At 35.2% G+C, this 22504-nt stretch overlaps 1 protein-coding gene across 1 annotated transcript in view; it reads left to right on the forward strand.

The window, feature by feature from the left end:
* Window positions 1–872: 872 nt before the first annotated feature.
* Window positions 873–22504, forward strand: part of LOC118274227 (uncharacterized) — a 41064-nt gene continuing 19432 nt past the window's right edge. Inside the window, exons 1-2 of the mRNA XM_035591657.2 lie at window positions 873–1668; window positions 3693–3714. Of these exons, the coding sequence (XP_035447550.1) occupies window positions 1507–1668; window positions 3693–3714 (184 nt within the window). The 5' untranslated portion in view covers window positions 873–1506. The remainder of the gene's footprint in view (window positions 1669–3692; window positions 3715–22504) is intronic.

The raw sequence follows: 22504 nt of genomic DNA on the forward strand, positions 1-22504 counted from the left end.
GGCTGGTCATCAAACATTTAATTTAACATTTGCAATTAATAAGCCTAACCTTGGAATAAAAAATGTAATGCTTTATAGGTAAATAAACAGACACTAAACAAACGCTTCTTAAAGCCAATGCTCTCTTTAGAGATAACGCAAAAATGATAACGTTTAGGTATGCAAACAAATGACATTTCTAAAATAACTTTGGTAACAGTGTGATGTGTTTTTAAAGGTTTAGTGATAATGGCATTTTCTGAGTATAATGACCATCATTAGGCGGGAGTCAGGATGTTCGGCGGTATTTCAACCTCGTGCCTCTGAAAGCACGTAAAGCCGTTGGTCTTGCGCCTCGGGTCGTGTCTAGTCTAGATGTAACATGGCCACTTTGATCGAGTACATCTGGATTCTAGTCTAGTTAGATGAATATTGTTTATTATTTTATACACTCAATCATTATTAACAGACCGTGACAGTCCACTTGACTAGTCCAGAAAAAATGGTCTTGCTATAATCCACAGGAGAGTATGAGATCGCAGTTTATAAGGTGCAAGGCAGGATAAACCGAAAAGCAAAGAAGAAAATCGTTGCTTCTACAGCTGTGGTACACTTTTGTTTGCTCTAGCGCGATAAAGCGTGATGTTATGATAAATCGTATCACGATCATCATACCAACTACAAGATGTTGATAGCTGAATGCAGATCGCCCCTATTACTTCCGAAAAGAGTACAATTTACATTAAAATAAGTAATTTATAATAATCCCGTTTTATTTTGTAGACCTCATTTTAATAATAAGCGACTTAGCTAAAATCTTTAACAAACAATTTTGATAATATTTTTATCTGTCTGCAAATCTATACGTATCGTCCTTAGCAATGTCATTTTGAACTTGTCAAAACAAAGATACAAACGTAAATAAACAAAATAAATTAAAAAATATTTTGTTATTGCAGATTTAATCACTTAAAGCGATCAGAATCATATTTTCAATTAAACTTCACTAACTACTCTATGATATTTTCAGAACAATGTACCAACGTACTTACATTGTGTTTCATTATTCCTGAAGCATCAATAGGGGTCATCTATTAACCTGAAGATGTTACCTCAAGATCGGTCATAGGTTGCGTTTATGATTAGCGGTAATCTGTCGGGCGCAGTATGTGAGTTGCTCCATCCGTCGGCGCATGATCGAGCATCCAGTCACCGTCGCCGGGCGTCAGTACCTCCAACGCCCTCGACGCTACCGCACGTCTCTCGGTTCCAACGCCACCTCATAGCGGGCTGCACAAATAATGACTGACACCACCCCCGAAACGCGGCTCCCCAAATAAGTTAAGGGCGACAACCCTCCGTACGTTAAGTTATGGCCGGAACGCGCGCGCTATTCACAACTCACGGTTTAAAATCCAATAAATTATAGTGGTTCTGTTTGTTTGAGTTCTGTGAAAAAGACGTTAATACTATACCAGTTTGAAATACCGAGAAAATTTATAACAAGAGAAAAGTACTCTGTTCAAAATGATACAGGACAGCGAGAACTCCGCTCTGACTGAGCAAATTGCCGCTTTCAAGAGCGACCCAGAGAAACTCCGGGAGGCCACTGAATTTGTAGACCAACTCATACAGCAAGCAAAGAAAGAGGCTGAACTAAAACAAAAAGAGAAAGACAGAAGTAAATTCGTAAGTATCAATGTATATTTATCCCCGTAAGGAAAAGCAATAAATGGAATTGATAGGGCGGTAAGTGTTAAAAGTGGCGTAGTGCTGCTGTAGATTGCAATATTTGGCTTCTTCCAAATAGCAAGCCTATTCATCTAAGTATGTCTTGAAACACATCAACTTCAAGCAATACATTTGCATGCTTTTCATAAAACATTGGCATTGAAAATGACAATCTCTTCACCACTACTCATCGTTCACCGAGCCATCTAGTTTTAAATGATATTTTAATCGATACTTCATATTTTTCGATTGATGCTGCAAGCTAAACATGGCGAGATTTTGTTAAACAATTTTTCATACAGTTTCAAAGCTAATATATTAAGCGTTTCTTCCATTACAACCTCATAAATCCCTCGTTCTGTAAACACGATCGAGATTTTGATTAATCGTCTACCTTCATCGCCTGTACTGGGTGATTTTAGGATTTTATCTCGTATGTAAACTTCCAGAATAATGTTTTTGGTAAAACCTTATTGATGTTCATGTGATTATAGTGACCAATCGGTTTATGTTTATCAGATAAAAGTGATGTGAAGTACTTATAATGCAGTCAATTGGTGTTTGGTCGATATTCTAGACTTGGCTTTGGCCAGTAATCAATGGGATTAGGTATTTCATCGAATAAAATGGGTCATCATATTACTTATCATATAGAGACTTGTAAATGGTATCCAGTGATTATGATGACAACGCAGAATTGTGCTTAATTTGATACGTCGCAGTTCCAATGCTTGCCATTTTTTGTAATAGCTATGATTTAAACGTTTGAACCGAGCAAAAAATCATATGGTAACAAAAAATTGAGCAACATTTTTGCTAGCAACAAGTTACCTACTAAGAACTGGTTGTTTGCCAAATATTTATCGATTAACAAAAATGTCATCTAAATTAACCCAGCTTCATTTACAACAGAAATTGTTTTGCTTATCGAATATCTATTTACCTAAATGGCTAATTCCATTTCATACTAGTCTTTTCTAATAGTCCCAATATTACTCCTTCTGAACTGTTATCATTTTCCCCGTATCGTATCAACGGTAATATCTACCTTTCCTCTTCATAGCTCGTTTAGATGCTCTCATTACTTTTTATAGTCCATTTACTGAATAGATTGCGTGACTCCAATCATTAGCTACTGGCTACTGATTATTCTGACATTAGCACATGCAATTTTTATCTGACACCAATGATTTTCCACGACCATCAATAAGAATCAGAGTAAGTAGTCAACTCGGACCACATGCCTACGGCCCATTTGGGACGAGTTGCAGAAAATAAAATAAAATAATATTTTTAGTGGTCAACTCGTCCCACGTCACTACCACAATGAGATAAGGTACAGACAGTAGCACAAGAGTTAGTTTGGAAATAATAAAGTTCTATTACTTTGTTGAAAATAAAAGATTTTCTAGGAACTTCATTCTATCTATGTTATCATTTACTTCATAAGTGACCGCCATGACCATTGTTTAAGCCACACATGTTTACTATTCTTAGTAATTTTGGATAACACATGAATTTGTGCGATTGCTAAAATAAATTGAGCTAATAAATTATTTAACCGACACTAAAAAAAAGAGGTTCTTACTTCGTAAGGGTGTTGTAATATGAAATAATCTATAAATAAAACGAAAGTAAAGAAACAAAACAATAAAAAAATATTTTTAATCTTGTGTTGCTAACTGTACCAAACATTGATAAAGTTTAAAGATCCATACAAAAAAAAAGTGGGACGAGTTGACCACTAAAAATTTAATTTATTTTTAATTTCCCCAACTCGTCCCAAATGGGCCGTAGGCATGTGGTCCGAGTTGACTACTTACTCATTTTTACAGATCTCAAACGATGCTATTTGCAGTGCGATACACGGATTTTTGAAATCATTAGATTTGCGATTTGCAAGCTTATTGCGTTAATTTTTATATCTTTGCTGTTTTATGTTTGTTTTTAATGTTATTTATTATTTCTTGTTTTTGTTTCAGGAATCGTCTGATGCTAGTTCAGGTAAGTTGTTTGATTTTTTTTTTATTTCCCCTGTCTTCTTCGTTGTCTTGCTAATAATGTTTTATTTCAGAGAGTTGAAGATTTAATACAGAATATTGTGTTTCTTTATAGTTGTAAGTGTCGTTGCAGTGTCTGAGGTACTATATCTACGGAATGATCGTCAATGATAATGAGACGTCTTAATACTCTAGCTCAGAAATTCCTATGCAACCCTAGATGATAGACACAAGACCTAAAGGGATGTTGTGATAGTTTTTTTACCGTAGAATAATCTTGAAATAAAATTTCTAAATGTACGACCTGAGTATTTTTCCAGTATTGATAGTGTGTCTTTAATTTTCTTATACTTAGGCACATGTTTTATTATACTTTCTCTACTTCACATCAACGGCCTGTAAGTGGCCATTGCTGACCAAAAGCCTCTTCTCGCAGTTTTCGCACGGAGAAGGTTTGAGCATTAATCGCCATGCTTGCTCAATGCGGGTTGACGATTTCAAACTTATAATTAGAAATTATAAACTTAGGTTTCCTCTCTAATCTAAATGATATTAGAAATAACATATAACTCTGAAAAAGTCACACTGGTACTTGCCGTTGGTAGGTTTCGAACCCGCACACGCGCGCATGAGAAGTGTGCGTCTTAAACCTTAACCTTAGGACCAACTACATACTATATCTGTCACAGAATAATACACTGACTTGACCATTAGCGACCCACAAGCGATTGGTCCGATTGGTGTGAGAAAAAGAAGCCGTAGTCGTAGCTATTCTCTATGACATTACTTTAATACTTAAACATTTTAATACTACAAAGAGAATTATTAAACAGGATTTCAAATATTACAATGGTTACCTTAATCACAGTTTAAACGTATACATAGAAGGAAAACGTATACATTTCGTGCTACCTTCACATAAATAGCAAGTCACGCGACACCAAAGAAATCACGTTACATCGACAGCCCTGAATTGTTTGGTATTCAGAATATGACTCGCTCAGTGAAATACATTGACGGCTTCCATAATAATGAATGATATTAGATGCAACAGTAACTTGCTTGTTACTTGAGGAATGTTTTGGAACTCTTTTAATGGAATTACATTGATACTTGGTACTTGTACTTTTATTACGTCTACGAGGTGTAGCTGTCGGAAAATTTAGTGCATATGGATATAGAGACGTTTATGAGGTGCATCTGTAAAAAATATAGGATAGTCATTTCTGTGACATTTTTTAAGTGTGGGAGAGCCATGCTCAAATGGGCCGGGTCGATCGGAGTGATACCACGGCCTTACAACCGGCGTGAAAGAACTTTTGCGTTGTGAGAGTGAGATTACCGGAGATCCTATTCGGCCTGGGGGATTGAGGATCGAGGATTAGGAAGATTGGGAAGGGGCGTCCTTCCCTAATAACATCTAAGACAAATTCTTATCAGTGTCAATTCTTACCTACATAAGCCCTCTAGTTAGTAACTTAATACAATAAATAACTACGAGCCGAAGAGGTCACACCTTTTCGGCTAAAAACTACTTTAATTTTGATTTACTATGAAAATGTTCAATAAATATTTATTAAAACCTGGGAATGAAATCTACTTATAATTCGATTCTCCACAGTAACGCCCATCAATGAGGTAGTCAACGAATGTTATTGTGTCTATAAAATTGGGGTGAATATTCTTTGGCTTTGAATTGAATTTTTTATAAGCGAAAAATATGATGTTGAATGACAGGCGATGATAAATAATGATATTCTGGTGTCGTCTCTTATTTTACGCAAGATGAATGATAAAATATTATCATAACATGTTTATGTTTCGTAATTCCTTAAAGCAGGGGTTCCCAATCTTTTCTTGATCAAGGACCGCTTTTGTTAGGGCAGGAACACAATACTATTACATTTTTTATGTGGTCTCACATAAGATTTTCTCTAGAGTCGTGAGGTTTCTTTGCATAAAAAGAGTCTTTTTGATTATTGAAACCAGTTGATCCTCTCAATAGTTACACATTTCATTTGATTAACAATGGTATTTTATTAGGTGTTTTTAATGACACATTTTTTTGCTCATTTTGTGGACTATATTTTGCCTTCTGCGGACCATCGGTTGGGAACCACTTAAACCTTAAAGTGTTAAAAGGAAAAGTGCGTAACTAATGACGTTACTCAAAGACTGACCGTCTTTGGGATCCTAATTGATAGAGTTCTCGGAAGATCCCATAATAAAGAAAGACTGGGGAGTTACGTTATATGTCCAATAAAACGTCTAATTGAATGAGGATGGTATTTATGTGGATTTATTGGTAGGTATACAGACAGAAAGACCAACTATTATCGTCTAGTATTGAGAAGGATTAACTTTGATACATAATCAAGTTCTATTGAATATTTCATCGTAGTTGTACATGATGAGCCGCGAAAGACCTGACGGGTTCCCGGGGCTCCGGTTCGAACAGCAGGAATAGGAACGGGATAGTTTTTAGTCAGTAAGACTTTGTCACTCCTTCTCAAGTCATAGGATAAGCCTCACTCAAAAAAAAAATTAAATAAAGGGGCACACTACACGACACGGTATGTAATTTTCTATCAATTTACCTATACCATTGTGTGTGCCTGTTCCCTGTATCTATAATACCTAATACCTCTAATTTGCCGTCACCACTCGACACTGGCAGTATAATCGACAACATTGTATTGGAGACATCAAGAAGAAAAAAAGAAAAACCTAATACGTTCTTCCCAAGTACTTAAATACTTAGGTCTTTGTCACAATCCCCCACTGGTTCGTCTGGTGCATTACGGCCCGCATCCTCCATAGAAAACAAGCGTAAGTCCCATTAATAGGAGCACTTTAATGTTGATAGCTATGTCGTAGCAGTAAGGTCGATAATCGTAGAGAAGAAATGTTGGAAAAAATAGACAGTTGCAATCGTAGCAACTAGCAATTCCAGGAGATTGCTATCGCGTAATCCGTAGACTGTAATGGCGAACTTCAATTTAAAAACATTTGCGATTTGTAGGTGTAAATTGTAAGAAATGCGACAGTTTTTCTTGCTTTTTAAATAGGGTTCTATGGAATGTTTTTTCTTCAATACTTTTTTTTTGAGGGGCGAAATCCACCCTGTTCCTTCTCTTGCTTTGAGCCGGAGTCCCGGTAACCTGTTACGTTATCCGCAGCTCCGGTTTTTCTTCAATATTTGGCTTGTTACGTGCTTTCGCCTGAACGCCATTTATTGATGTTTTTTACATAGTTAAGTTAAAGTTGAACCTAAATGAAAACAAGCACACATTATTACGCAAAAGAGCGAAATTGCACCAAAATTTTAAATTGCACTACGAAACTGGCTCACAAAATACCGTTCCGGTTGCCAGTAAAAAATAAATAAAGTGGTGTTGCTACCGCAAAATATTCGCCTTCCGTGCTGGAGTTTTCATAACCGTTTTATTTCATAGAACTAGGCACGTTGTGGTACGCTCGATATGAATCTAGCGTTCAGCTGTTCGCTGGTATTTTCAAATAAGTATGGAAACTACAAATTGTAACGACGATGTTTTAAAGTTGACAAGCGATTTGGGGTTTTTTTTTCACTGGGAAGCTTTTGATTTTAGGATTATACACAATAAGAGTGCTTTTCCAACTGCGATGTGCTATTGTGGGTTGCTGTGGATGCGTTTGGTTTCCCCAATCACATTCATTGGTACACATAGCTTAGCACTGGTGGAAACGGAATACGGAAAAGCTATGTTTTTTTTTTATATGGGAAGACGCGTACTATGAATGAAGTCCCTACTATCGATACATCGCATACTCGAGCTGCGCATCTTCCTCGCACAGCTATATAGTTTTACAACTTAGCTATTACATCCGCGTAGCATAGCTAGGAAAAGGAAAAGCAGCCCTGATTGTAATGAACGTTTTTAAAGGACTAAATAACGCATTATTGCGGGGTCCTGTAAACTAACAAGTGCTGCAGGAATTATTTGAGATAACAAAAAACATGAATGTATAACATAGGTTGATTACATTTGTTGACACCCGATGATGGGTGTGCCCGATACGTAGCAATCGATATTATTATGTATAATGCATATCACAATCAGAATAGTAAATGAGGTTATAACACCTTCGTTGTCACCTTCTTCACGAGGATTTACAGACTGAAATGAAGAAGTAACTTTATGAATCTATATCTATACATATAATAAAATCGTAGAAAAGTGCTGTCTGTACATTGAAAATAAAAATAAAAAAAATAGCAGGGGTTATTGTTATGTCGATGTCGAACCCAAAAATGTAATTAACTTTTTTTTTGTCTGTTTGTCTGTTTGTCGGTTTGTCTGTTTGTCTGTTTGTCTGTTTGTCTGTGTGTCTATGCGCGCTAATCTCAGAAACGGCTGATCCGATTTGGATGCGGTTTTCACGAATATATTGTGGTATGCTTCAATTTACATTTAGTGCTTGTTTTATGTCAATCGGTTCATAAATAAAAAAGTTATGTCAAATTAAAGAATCACGTCGAACACTATTCTATGCTTATACCATTAATCTCCGCCACTATTTGACGGATTTGGTTGAAATTTGGTACAGATATAGTTTAGAACCTTAGAAAGGACATAGGATAGTTTTTATTTCAAAAATCTATATCTATACATATAATAAAATCGTAGAAAAGTGCTGTCTGTACATTGAAATTCTAAATAAATTGGTTTCGTGGTATTTGTCAATTAATAAGTTTATTTGTTGGGTTTTCCTGGTTTTCTGGTTAAATTATTTAACGTAGGTTTAGTTTGATATCGATTATTAGTAGTTACTGTAGTTAGTTTTTTAATAAAATTGTAAGTCTAATTTCTTAATTAATTAGATAGATTAGATTTAAGTCGTTTCTTTTAAATTATTTAGTTTAAGCTTGGTTATTATAGCATAGAAGATAGGTTGTAATATAATTTCTTTTTTAATTGTTATAAATTCGTAATTCATAGCTTTCTTTAGTTTTAAGTTAGTTTTCATCTTAAGTTCGGAAAGATTATAATATTTCTTTAGTTTAAGTCCGTTTTTAAACTATTTTTTCAATGCCCTAAGTGAGTATACGTCTATTAAATTCAAACGCAGAGCTCATTATGTTGATTTTTGAAGAGTTCCCTGGAATATCTTCTACATCTCATTTTTGAAGAGATTCCGCGAGATCGGGAACTATGTAGTTAAAACCAAAAATTTGCCGGAAGTCACTATTCCACGCGAACGAAGTCGCGGGCAAAAGCTAGTTATAAATATTTTTACTAGGAAGCTAAGTTAATAAAACTTTTTCTTTATCTTGTTACAAGCCTTTTTACCAATAAAATCACAGGTAGATACGATAAAAAGATAAAATACAGGGCTTGTAAAAGCCAAGGAATTTCCAATAACGCTTAGATGTAAAATTTCAATCAATATCATTCGTTTTCCTATAAAGAAAGTACGGCGTTCGGCGCTCTGATAGGATGGTTCATTCGTGCCGGCCAATCAGAGCGCCGAAAGCGATCTCGTTTCGTTCTACGTAAAGCACACTCGTACTAAGGGTACTGAATAAAATATAATGTAACTTCCTGCGCAACCTATAACCGTACCAGACCGAAGCTACCCTGTACTATCAAAGATCGTTAATTGATTTGAAACCATAAGTTTTCAGGATCAGGGTTGAAAATCAGTTGTGGAAGTTGTATGTAATATGTAGTGTAGTAAATATGTTTACATAACCGCTACTTCCAAATAATATTTACGGACTTACTATTTATATAGAGTGTTCAAACAAATATTTATAGTATCTACAAAGTGGTCGGGTTTTGTTTTTCTTTACGATTTATTTGTTCGCATTATGTGTTTAGTGGAAACTGTATTTACTGGTATTGCGATCGATTTTTGGGTAGAAGCTGTTAGTTTTGTTTGGCGTTTTAATAATACATTTTTATTTCAGAGCAATGTCCATACAAAAATTACAAAAACAATGAAAAATTATAAAAATATACTAGACATTATACATCTTTACATGGAACCATTTACAAAATTTGAGCACGTAAAAATGCTCTCAGGATATTTGAGTCCTGTTTTTCCGCAATTACGTTTAGGTTTAGGTTGGGTTGCCCTTAGGTTTTGGTTTGGTAATTTAAATTTGGGAATACCTAATACGATATTTTGACTTCATCCATGTAAAATTTTATCACATGGACTGAAATCACAAACGTAACTGCCAATTTATTTCGAAACCAAGTTAGAAAGTTTACAATAAAAATTTTGGCCACTCTATTGTTTTCAAAATTAGCAAGAATATTGCAGTGATAATGCCTTAGCTAACACGTAAAAAAATAAACCACTAATCATTGTGTTTTTTAAGTAAATAAGTGCATACTGTTATGAAGCAGCAGTCTTCTAATACTGGCAAAATATTTTGCTAATAATAATAAATGAGCACACCTAACCTTTATAGGTTGTTTGTAAACTTTTGGACACAATAAAACCATTTAAACATAACTTAATAGGTAGTTCCAACTTACAAACTAAAAATAACTGACATAATATCCAATCTTAAACTCTTAAACGAGAAATTATTGTGCTTCATTTGTTTTCTTAAACAAATGGTCCTTCTGCTCGTATCATCTGTCGGCCTTTAAGAGACTGAAAGGGCTTCAAAGTCAATTTATAATACGTGTAAGCCTATAATAGCGCCCACTTCTGTGGGACAATGATAAAGACAGGCCCCTTTACCGTGATGGGGGTAAAGCCTGTAATAAAAGGTGGTGGTAAATATGCATAGTGCCCTTAGTTTGAGCTCGCTTTACGTTTAAAGTAATAATAATAAACGAGAGCGCGAATTTTGACACATTTTGTATGGAGCTTATGTCAAAATTCTACCTCTGGTAGGCAAATCTACCGATAGGTAGGTTATTGGAATACGCCGTAAGTCCTCTGGTGAGTGGTAGCTTACATAGATTGGTAGAGAATGTGTAGTAGTTTAAAATTGGGTAGTAGACAGGGTCTGAAAATTAAAAATCGAATTAGTCCGTGTCAGTTAGATAATGAAAAATATGAAACACGTTTTTTTTACCTACCTTATTAATTCACTTTTAATGCATTTATTTTCTTGTTTAGTTATTTTGTGTGTACCTACAAATTTAGAAAATAAATCTGTCAGATGTAGGGCTATAGAAAACATTGTGATTCCAGGGCCGAGTAAAATAACTATTGCAAAGGGTAAAACTATGCTTACTTCATATACATAGGTTTAGGCTAGTATAATCTTATTACTTATCTACTTGGTGTAAAGCCGTCAAAAGAAAGAAAAATGTTATCTCCTCACGCAACACATAGAAATTATGTGTTAGAAAAAATAGATTGATCAATTTATAGTGGATGCGTTTAGGAAAATTCCTTCTAATAATAGTAGCCTTTCCTGAAGCTAAGCTGACAATGACAAAGGTCAGGTTTCTGTGACGAGGATAAATGTCCTTATAAGAGCATTAATGTTCATATTTTGACAAATAAGTGTGGGAGTCAGTCAAGGAGTTTGGAGGAGTAGTTAGATACTAGTTAGTTAATGTAGAGAGAGTTGTGAACAAAACTAGTTAGACAGTAATAGTAATTGAGTACCTAATTTTAGTCGAGGAGTCTATTTTTAGGTATATGTAATGTATTAGTTTTCGTTCTAGTTATTTATTAAATTGATTTAGAGAAATTTGGTAGATAATATTCTTATTTTGTTATAGTATAAGTTGGTAAACCAGCATACGTATCACTTGATTGTAATCATTCGTCGCTGCCCATGGATACTAAAATACCAGAAGCGTTACAAGTGCGTTGCCGGCCTTTTGGGGTTAGAAACTTCAGAATTGTTGGGGAATCGGGTAATGGATAAATGAGCCTCCGGTAGTCACACGACGAAACACAATGCAAGCGTTGTTTCACGTCGGTTTTCTGTGAGGCCGTGGTATCACTCCAGTCGAGCCGGCGCATTCGTGCTGAAGAATGGTTCTCGCAAACTTATAATTCAACAGTGGTGTCTGATAAAACTATGCATTTTTAAACTGAATCTGGAAATTCTTTTAGTAGTAGACTAGTTGTCACAGACTTTTGATCATCCAAATTATACATACTCCAGAGTTATCGGTCACGTTTTGATGACCTTGAAAAGTATTAAGTCTTGTTCGCTTTGGAGGAAATCCTTTTTCCTCTGTTTGAATATGTAAAATACACGTCTAAAGGTATTCTATTTGATACCGTTTTTGACCTACAACAGCACAACATGGTCACGACATAGTGACCTATATTCAGGCCTCTGGAAATCAATTTAGTACTTGTGTGGAACTGGGTCAATACATCCTAGATTTCATTGACTTTTTTTACCTGTAGCTAATGTTTACAAGAGCGGGCTTTTGTTTTTTGTGACGTGAGTTACCTAAGTGATTAATAAAATTATGTAGTAGCATATGTTAGGAGGTAGGTTTTGGTCGTACCTACAATAATAATTAATTAATTTTTGTAGGAACGACCGATTATGGCGTTTACTTTGGTTTCCAAATTTCTTTCGAATTAAATATTTATTCAATTATTGATAATAATTGAATCATCGAAGTTAATACTTATTAAATGATGACACATATACATACGGCTCAGTGCTTTCACTTGTCTGCAACGAATTGAACTTAACTAATAGATTTTTATGTAAGTACTCACGCCACTAATAAAATGCAAAGGGGTGTCCTTATTTCCTTTTCATTTCCATTTTTCTCGCTCTCTTTCTATCTCTTTAAAAATGTCTTTGCCAAATCCTTGCAAAAGGGTGATTAACTGGTTTCGCCATCTCTTTCTTAATTAGGACTCTAGAGTGAGACGAAAATATAATACTTATTCAGAGCGTAATGATTGCCGTGGGGTGGCTGTTTAAAATTATCACTTGGGTGTTCCATCGATCTATGTTCCAAGGAGTTTTTATAAAAATAAAGTAATGAAAGTTGCCTGCACGAATCAAGAGTAGGCTATTTATTTTTATCTACAGCTATTCTTTACCATATTGGGTAACCTCTTATGACTTAATTTAAACCACATATTTGTTACTTATCATTTTGGATGACGATATACGTAAAATGAGCGAAATATCCCAGTAGTTAAACCAAAAGTGCACTCTTTGAGCTAATTTGAATACTCTTCACAAATATGGCATTATAACAGCCGCGCTGCATGTCCGTAACATTCCTAGACAACCTGCAACATTACAGCTCTTCGGTGGTCAAGAAATATGAAGCTGATCCCACAGAATTTAATACTTGATTAATTTTATTATTTATTTTGTATGTTTTTTTTTTAATTTTCGGTTTTCATTGATATATTTAGTTGTATTGTGCTTTAGTACTGACCATACTGTATAACGAAAAATGAAAATATATGAAAACGTTTTACATACTACACATGTAGGTATGTTTTATATTTTAATACTCGGGTAGAAATCTCTCTGTGTAAACGGAGATAGGGAAAGACCCAACCTTTTATTCGGAAACGAAGGTAACATAAGCTTCTTTCTAATAACTCTGAGTTAATGTATTACAAACAATGTTTTATCCAGGTTTTTCTTTAATTTAAATGATATTCTGTTATAATATTTTATTTTTGAAGTCTATTAAATCATTATATCAGTATGTATTATCATCATCACAAATAGATATGCTCTTTATTCCATGAATGAAAAGAGATATTGAAAAAGGCTTCTCAAAGTGCATAAGTTTTCTGCGCAGTGTGGCCGTTGCAGTTACCATTTATTATATCTATAACACTAATTGTGTACTCAATTCGGCCGTACCAAATATTTTGAGATTTAATAACCAAGATTTTATTGTAGGCAAATAATTTCTGCGGTCAGAACCAGAGCCTCAAAGAGTAGCTCTTTGAGGCAGACCAACACAGATGTGGCCTAGTAAGACTGATGTTGATCCTCCTAGCGGGTTTTCGGAGCTCCGGCTCGAAAAGCAGGAGTAGGAACAAGTTGGTTTTTAGTCAGTAAGAGTCTGACACTCCCTCTCGCCTCGCTCAAACTGGGAGAAGTCATTACACGATAATGTGTCTGATGGTGCTGGCCACTGTGTTGCAGTTGCAACAACAAATTGCAGGAAAATACTGCCTTTGCTATCGATCAGTTTTATTACTGAATGTGTGTTATGTTATGACTGAGTCAACCCTACCAATCCACCAACCCCAATATGTAATAAGAGTTGGCATACCTATACACAAAGGTTATTAAAATAAACTTATGTATAATAAACTATACCATAGTAAATTAATGTTCCAATTAAATGTTTTATAACAATAATAACAGCGGTATAACAGAAGCAGCATTTAATTGAGCTACTCGTTTTATCCTACCATTATAAATACAAGTATTAAATATGGCTGCCGGTGTTTCAGGGCTGTCGCTTTGCAAGGTAAATATAGGGATAATGTTTTCCGTTAATCACGTTGAAACTACTAAACAGATTTTGATGAAATTTGGTATACTTTGATATACTTTGGTATACTTTGGTATACTTAATTTGGGTGATAGGATACTTTTTATCCCCTGGGAAAGTGGGCGAAGCAGCTGGCAGAAGCTGGTGGGAAATAAAAATTTATTTAATCTATTTGATAGAGAATGAAATATATAAGACAAGTATTGTTTAAGATAAAAATCTATCTATATAAAGCTAACTAAAGTTTAAGAGTGGAATCAGACAGTTGCGTGAATCCCTAAGTCGTAAAACATAATTAACTTAATATGTCTCACGAGAGTTATTATGTAAAAATAAAACAAAATGGTTATCATCCATAATATCGCAATTTTATTGCGGCAATAGATTATACAGTCGTCTTTAGGTAACGTTGTAATTGGAAATTGAAATTTTGATTGAAATTGTAGACTATGGTTTTATTTGTAGAATTTATTATATTTTATTAATCAATATTGAAAATGGTTTATAGTTTAACTTTCTGGATTTAGATCGTGTTTCATAATTAGAAATTCAATCACGCTAAAACTACTGAACGGATTTTGATGAAATTTGGTATACAGATAGGGCAGCTACCTTGAGTGATACTATATTCCCTATTATATCCCACGGAAACGCGGGTGATGCCGCTTGCAGAAGCTATTTCGAAATATTTTTTTATCTATTATATAAAAATAAGTCGGGTTTTCCTTCTTGACGCTATAACTCCAGAACGCACAAACCGATTTCCGTGGTTTTGCATTCGTTGCGAAGGTCTCGTTAAAGTCATTGGCGGCGAAACGGAGTTCGGCTAGTATCTAATAATATAATACTTCATTTCTTTTGCGTTATATACTAAAACTATGTAGTTAAAGATATACAGACTTATATTATTTAAGACCAACCCTTGTAAAGCCAATCATGGTAAAACATTCTGCCAATATAGGTAACACGAAAAATGAATATCTATTCATACACCATTCAAGGTCAAAACCTTATAATATGGAATCCCACCCAAAACATATTGATTTTTTACCTGATATAATAAGCTATACTGGGTGTCTTCTATTTATAGACCTGTACATTTTTAATTCAATACAAATAATGACTGAGATGACTTTTTAATGACTTACCGCTATCTACCCCAATTTTGTCTAATGGTAGACCAAAGTTTGAGGGTTGATTGGGGGTCGGGTCTGTAGTTATGGTTACATGTGGATTATTTAAGCAGTTTATTTGGAAAATAAAGGTTGTTAGCATTACTTGTTCATTGATGAATTTATATTTACTTGTAAATATCTAACTAAGCCATGGAGTGGAATTATATTGACCTAAGCTTAAATTGCAAACATATACAGTTCCTCAGTTCTATTTTTGCTTTGGGAAATACACAAATCAACAGCCTATAAGTGGCCACTGCTGACCAAAGGCTTCTTCTCGTACGGAGAAAATTTGAGCATCACCACGCTAGCCCAATACGGGTTGGTGATTTTAAACCTATACTTAACTAGAAATTATAAGCCCAGGTTTCCTCACGATGTTTTTCTTCACCATTTTTTCAGTGGTGTCTAAATCATTTTAGAAAGTACATATAACTTAGAAAAGTCACATTGGTACTTGCCGTTGGTAGGTTTCGAACCCGCACCCTCATGCATGAGAAACCGATCTTAAATATACCAAACATAATTTTTATTACACTTACCGCCGTACTCAGTCATTTAATGGTTACTTAACCCAGTCCTTAGCAATTGTATTCAAAACAAAATCTTTACGAAGAAATAGTTAAAGTAACCATTAAATGTCTATGAGTGCGGCAATAAGGTATAAATTGTGTTGATAGTATTAGACAACCCTACTTTCGTTTTATTATGAAACGTAGGAACATACTGTGAACGGAAGTTCTTCATCTCCGCATTGACAATTGTTTCCCCTACACTTCCACGATTACATTATGGGATTCAAGATTTGTCTTACTTTTGTCGCTTTGTTCAAGTATGTAGTCTGATGTAGACGTATTTTTATTGTTAATATGTATAAGCTTTCCATATTTTATACATTAACGTTTTATTTATTTACGAGTTTATTTTACGTTTACCGAGATCAAAACGAAAGCGTATCCAGCGCTCTGATTGGTTAATTCATTCGCGATGGCCAATCAGAGCGCCCAATGCGCTCTCGTTTTGTTTTTGTTTAACGTAAAGCAATCTCGTAATAAGGGTACTGAATACTATTCCGGATTTCCAGAATCATTTGAAGAATTAGAACGCCCAGTATATTGTTCACCCAAGAATCTAAGTCCGATTGCATATGTAACTAGCGAGAAAGACATGAAATAGAAGTTAAAATAGATTACTAAGTCACCACAAAAATATTTTTTTAAACTTCGCTATCTTTATGAACCATCCTAACCTATAACGTTGTATGATACATCTTTAGGTACATTACTGACAAAAGCGTACTAATCTGTAACTGTACAATATGTAGATCTACACTACCAACCAACAATAGCATAATAAACTACTACATAGCTACTCAACATTAGAATGTTAACAAAAGAGTTAATGAGATGGATGATGACACGGCAATATCCATGAATGTTGAATGAGAAATTCTCCAAAGTCGAAATAAAGACGAAATCAGATGGGATCCGAAAGGATATAGGAAATGAGGTGTGAAAATCTGTGTAGCGGAAAGCACGAGTCGGAATTCTATAGAAAAGGACTTTTATTTACGCTTGATAGACTGGTATTATGCCTTAGTGAACAACTTAAGGGTTAGATATGTGATATTATATAGAATTGTAGATGTATGGAAAATGTCTTCGTGAGAGAGGGTCATGTGTGTGTTTGTGTGATATTTTTGCTATTGAGGGAATGTCATACTCTTACTGATTAAAAACCACCCTGTTGCTACTCCTGATCTTCGAGCCGGAGCCCCGGTAAATCCGCTAGGTAGCCCGCAGCTCCGAATCGTGTTATGTATGACAGGAATGGGATTTAGGTGGAAGTTAATTTTTGATTTTTGGCATGGTATATTAGAGAAAAGTTATGAGTAAAGGCTTAGCACCAATCGCTTTATTTCTCTGCACCCCTTTACGGTTAACTGTTATAGAATTTCGCATGTTGGAATACCCATAAAAAGAGGCCAACTCACTACTACTTCAACTACTTATAATCAATCTACGAAAAACTTGAAAGTCAGGCAGTCAGAATCAAATTAGCATAAAGCTACTAACTTCATCACTTTATGAATACCTGACCTGCTATTTGGAAATACCCATGAAAGTCAGAATATCGATTTGACCTACAATATCCATTTTAGTGGCTTTGCGCTGTCACAATGCTCTTCCGTCCCAGTGATTAGGGCTTTACATGGAAATTCTCAATTGAATGAACGTGTTGTGTGAGTTCCTATATTAGTATGACTTTTTTTGGTTAAGGTAAATTAATATAGGGGTGTTAATACATTTTGTAAATATATACCATAATATAGCTCTCCCGCAGTTAGATAAGGTAAATTTTTAGTTAATACATTTCTTTAAATGTATGCAATATTAAGTATGCTAGCTGGGGAATCGAGGATTGGGAAGATAGGGGAGCCGGGTAATTAGGCCTCCGGTAACCTTCACGTCGATTTTCTGTGAGGCCGATTACGCCGATCAAACCATTCTTGCCGAAGCATCTCCCATACTCATAATTAAACGTTTTATTATTCGCTTAAATTTTCTTAAAGAATCACTATATCCATTAGCGAACATTTCACTGTTAGTAACAGCCAAAACACCGAATAATAAGCTATTCTGCTCCTCAAAATCTTATACGTAAAGATCCTTGTAAACTTAGGTCTCATAAGATTACAAAGTTATAATAAAGTCAAATTGTTCGTATACCAAAACCAACTAATAAAACAATCTCTTAATTTTCCTCACTAATCAAGATTTTAGTCGTCAGCTTCTAATTAATGACTCCAAGTTAATTTACGTCTGCCAAGATTGTAATTATTATAGTTAGTATTATTAATGAGGTTGCTTATTAAAATTAATTACTCAAACTGTAATTTAATGTGGATCTGCTTATTTGTTCTTCAGCCTGTGACAGTCCACTGCTAGACTATGGACCTCCTCTGAGGAGGCTTGTCATAAACTCCACGCCAAACAGGTGGGGGAAGATCGCCGTTTCAAGTTCAATTTGCTCAGTTTTTGTCAAATATATGGTCTCAGGGTCATTATACACATAAATAGCACGGCTTTCAGCAATACGAAAATGCTGTAAGCACGCGGTCAGCGCGTGGACCGCGTGCTTACTGCCTTTTTGTATTGTCGTTATGAAATACATCATATCTACTCATACGATGTAAAATTTAATGTTCCAAATTAAATGACAAGTTATTTGCTGGGTTAAAGCGATGCCGTTTAAGTTAGATACGTCCTTTACTCAGCTCTTATGACACGGCAAGAGCAGACGTGATAAAAAGAAATGGATTCCATTCTGCTGTCACCACACACCATTATAAACGCAACCTCACACTGGGATTTTCTCTTGTATCGTGAGTGCATTTACAATCACAAAAACATTTTATCAACTAAGTAAATTGAAACCACTCATAGTAAGATGTGTCCTTTGTTCAACAAACTCCCAAGCAAGGGTTGACCCAAATAGTCGGGTTTAGCATAAGATATTTGAGAGATACGAACTAAGAGTACTCTTAACTAAGTACTTAAACCTAACTAAAGCTCACCAAAACTACTGAGATGTCCAAAACAGAAGCATTATTAACAGGGTCTTTGGATTATGTACTTTCGTTAGTCCTAGGTACGATCATAGGTCGTGACCACAAAACCTTGGCTAGATAGTTTAGATTACTGTTTGATTTTTCGGATGTTCAATTTAATAGCTTAAATCAAAGATTATTTTGTAAAATGGATATAGGCATTCTTAAGTTACCTTAAACTGTCTTCTTAAAAGGCCGGCAACGCATCTGTAACTCCTATGGTGTTCCGGGTGTCCAAGGGCGGCGCTGATCGCTTACAATCAGGTGACCGTCTGCTCGTTTGCCCTTATTCCAAGAAAAAACTTCTGCACTCAGAGACATTTAATGATTACTTAAACTATTTCTTAGTAACGATTTTGTCCCGAAAACAATTGCTAAGGACTGTGTTAAGTAACCATAAAAATAACGCTATGTTATATAACAATTAGATAGAAACTGAAATAATGGTTAATAATAAAACAATCTTATCTATTTGCAAGCGTAAGTAAATAGGACGATTTATTATTAATCAACGTTATCAATAGTGAATTTAACATGCTATTATAGCACTTAATAGTGACATCTTAAGTGCTTTAATCAGTAAATCAAGATGCGCAAGATAGACGCCAGTAGTCAAGAAACGGTCGCCGAAGCAGAAAACGGCGTGGAAGGACTCATATTATTATATCTGGACTTACACCTCTTTGACTTCGACATATATAGAGATATATGTCGAAGTCAAAGTCAAAATTATTTATTTCAATACCAAGCAAATATTATAACACCTATAAAAAAAATATCTGTCTATCAGTCAGTGCTCTAATGAAGCACAGACTCTCTTTTCTTATTTCAAAGCGTGCGATCAAGAGACTTCATAGGTTACACTGTCTCTTGGGTATAATATTACGTTTGCCAAAATATTTACGAGATGGTTATAGATCATCATTACTTGCAGACCAAATCTTGCATTTAATAGCGGCTACCTAAGCAGCTAACCATAACTACATAACATACCATAGACAAAACAAAAATGAATGGCTGGCCCCGATCATCCACAGATTAATAAACATTCCAAAGACAAACTGTCAAATGTCCCATTGTTATTTGAATATAGAATACAGACTTAGTTGTAACAACGACAGTTAAAAATAGTCGAAGCAATTACCGTGTAACCATTTTAGTGGTAATTACACTAATTGTTATCATTAACATAATTTTAATGAGTTACCCGTTGGTATTTGAAATTTTTGTTTTGTTCTGTTAACTTAAACTGTTTTGTGGCCTTCGAAGTTTTAATAGTTGAAGTGTTTTCTCGTTTTCTTATAGTTACTAGTACTTACTTTTGTTTTTTAATGTCTCGTCGGCTAAGTTACTAACCAGCTGCTGTGCAACGTGTAGCGGATTTGTTTCGCGCACGGAGCAACTCTTTGTATGATCCACAAATTGTTGTTTCGGGTTTGCGTGTCATGTGCATGTGAAATTGTATGTTTGTAAACGCACCCACGACACAGAAGAAATTTTCAGCATCTAAAGAATTTTCTCTGTCGAGTAGTGCGTTCTATATTTGAGCATTAAGTCTTCCACAAATCAAAACCAGTCCTCACTTTAAGTGTATTCTCGTCACACGTACACATACTTAAATACCTGGTTAAATTATTCCAAGTGACTGTTGAAATTGACCTTTCAATTGAATGCCCCAACTAACACAATTACATGTATCCTGTTAATTGGTACACAGCGAAGATTAATAATACGTTGTTTGTATGCAAAGAGGCCTATGTTTAACAGTGGAAATATTGTAGCTGATTAGATGATGATAAAGAATAGAGCAGTAACACATAGATATCTAAGTACCTAGGTATCTACAGGAGAAAGACGTTGAAGAAGTTCGTTTAAACAAACAAATTGGTAGGAATTTTCTATCCATGTTCATTCGCATATAAACTTCATATGTGCGATTAAACAGGAGTCGTTTGCGTCCTCACTCATGCCATGCGGGTTAGAGATCGCAGTTTGAAAGGTTCGGGTTTATTAGAGACCGATGCTGACCGGGTTCATAGACTCATAGACATAGTATATTTAACATCTCTAAATATTAAGCCATATTATACTCGGACTCTAATTTCTATAAAATTGTGGCTACACATGACAGATGTCGCACATAGACGATCGACGAACAAATCACGACGACATCATAAATCCTATATCGCATATATGAAGTTTACATGGATAGAAAATTCTAACGAATAACAGTTAGGTAGAAAGCCTGCTAGGCACGATCACCTCGCTTGGTCAGAGAACCCTCTTTTACTTAGGGAACTTTACTTTCTATTCCCTAAAAACTCTTAACCAAATGAAGCCTTTTAAAACAGAATGCTAAATACAGACCAGTCCCACATAATCTAACTTCAATATACAACAGATTCTTAGACCCAGCCTAAGCACTAAACCCGTAATAAATAAACCTTTTGATATCTCTCTTCGAAGGTCGTCAGCGGCCATTTTTATTTTCCTTTACGGCCGATATGAAGAGGAAACCTTCAAGTGATACGCCGATGATTTCATTTATCCCCATCCTCATATTTCGTTCATTCGTTTCGACTTTATTTTATTACTTTACTGCCTGTAGGTACCGTACTGTGTTATTTGCTTGCGTTAAATTTTATTTGGTTTATGTGATTTATTGTATTGTTGTTTGTTGATCATGAATGAAGATGGTTCTTCGTGATAACTTTGAAGGTGTTTGCTTATGTTTAGTGTTTACTTACTACTTCTTTGGATAATGTAAAACGTGAAGTGATTGTTACTGAGTGTGTCTGGTGTCATAATCATGACCTAAGTGCATTTATAACTTTGTTAATGATGAGTGATCCAGATGCAATGGCAATGCGGTGCGGCGTGATGCGAAAACAACAAACTGTCAAATCATCAACATGTCGTGGCCTACGTACCTAACTGTGGACAGAGCGGCGCAAACGCGATCAATTGGCTTGATACTTTCGCGCGAACTGGACGCTGTGCCGTCACGTTTTTTCTTATAATGTCAGAAACAGAAACAAAACGAAACGATTCACATGCACGTAGGACATAGCCGCTGCGTCATCCCGCATAGCGTTGAATTCGCGTGTCACCGCACCGCTTCGCGTTCGCTTCTAGATCGCTCAACCAGGACGTCGCGTTATACGTTCCAACTAGACACTAAAACTTTGTAACTGCGACTAGCCCGAGCTTACTAACAAACTAAACAACACTTTATACTCTAAACTCTGAAGGGACAGGTTTACATTTAATCACTTAAAATATCCTAACTTCATATTCCCGAGAGTTCTAGCATTATACCTGTAGCAAACTTTAACTTGTGTTTTCTAACTACTTTGATCTAGTAAACTAGAGGCTATGGAGCTAGTTTTATGTGAATTATTTCTGTATTATTACTTCTATTTGCTGCCTCTGGCTTAGAATTTAGAAGATTTTCGCTCGAATTCATCGTGATTTTGTAGGAATATAGTATGTTTCTTCTTCAAAAGGCCTTGAAAAGGCGGCTAGCTTGACAGACTTTCA

The sequence above is a fragment of the Spodoptera frugiperda genome, chromosome 3 (genome assembly GCF_023101765.2).
Source record: "Spodoptera frugiperda isolate SF20-4 chromosome 3, AGI-APGP_CSIRO_Sfru_2.0, whole genome shotgun sequence".
Lineage (NCBI taxonomy): Eukaryota > Metazoa > Arthropoda > Insecta > Lepidoptera > Noctuidae > Spodoptera > Spodoptera frugiperda.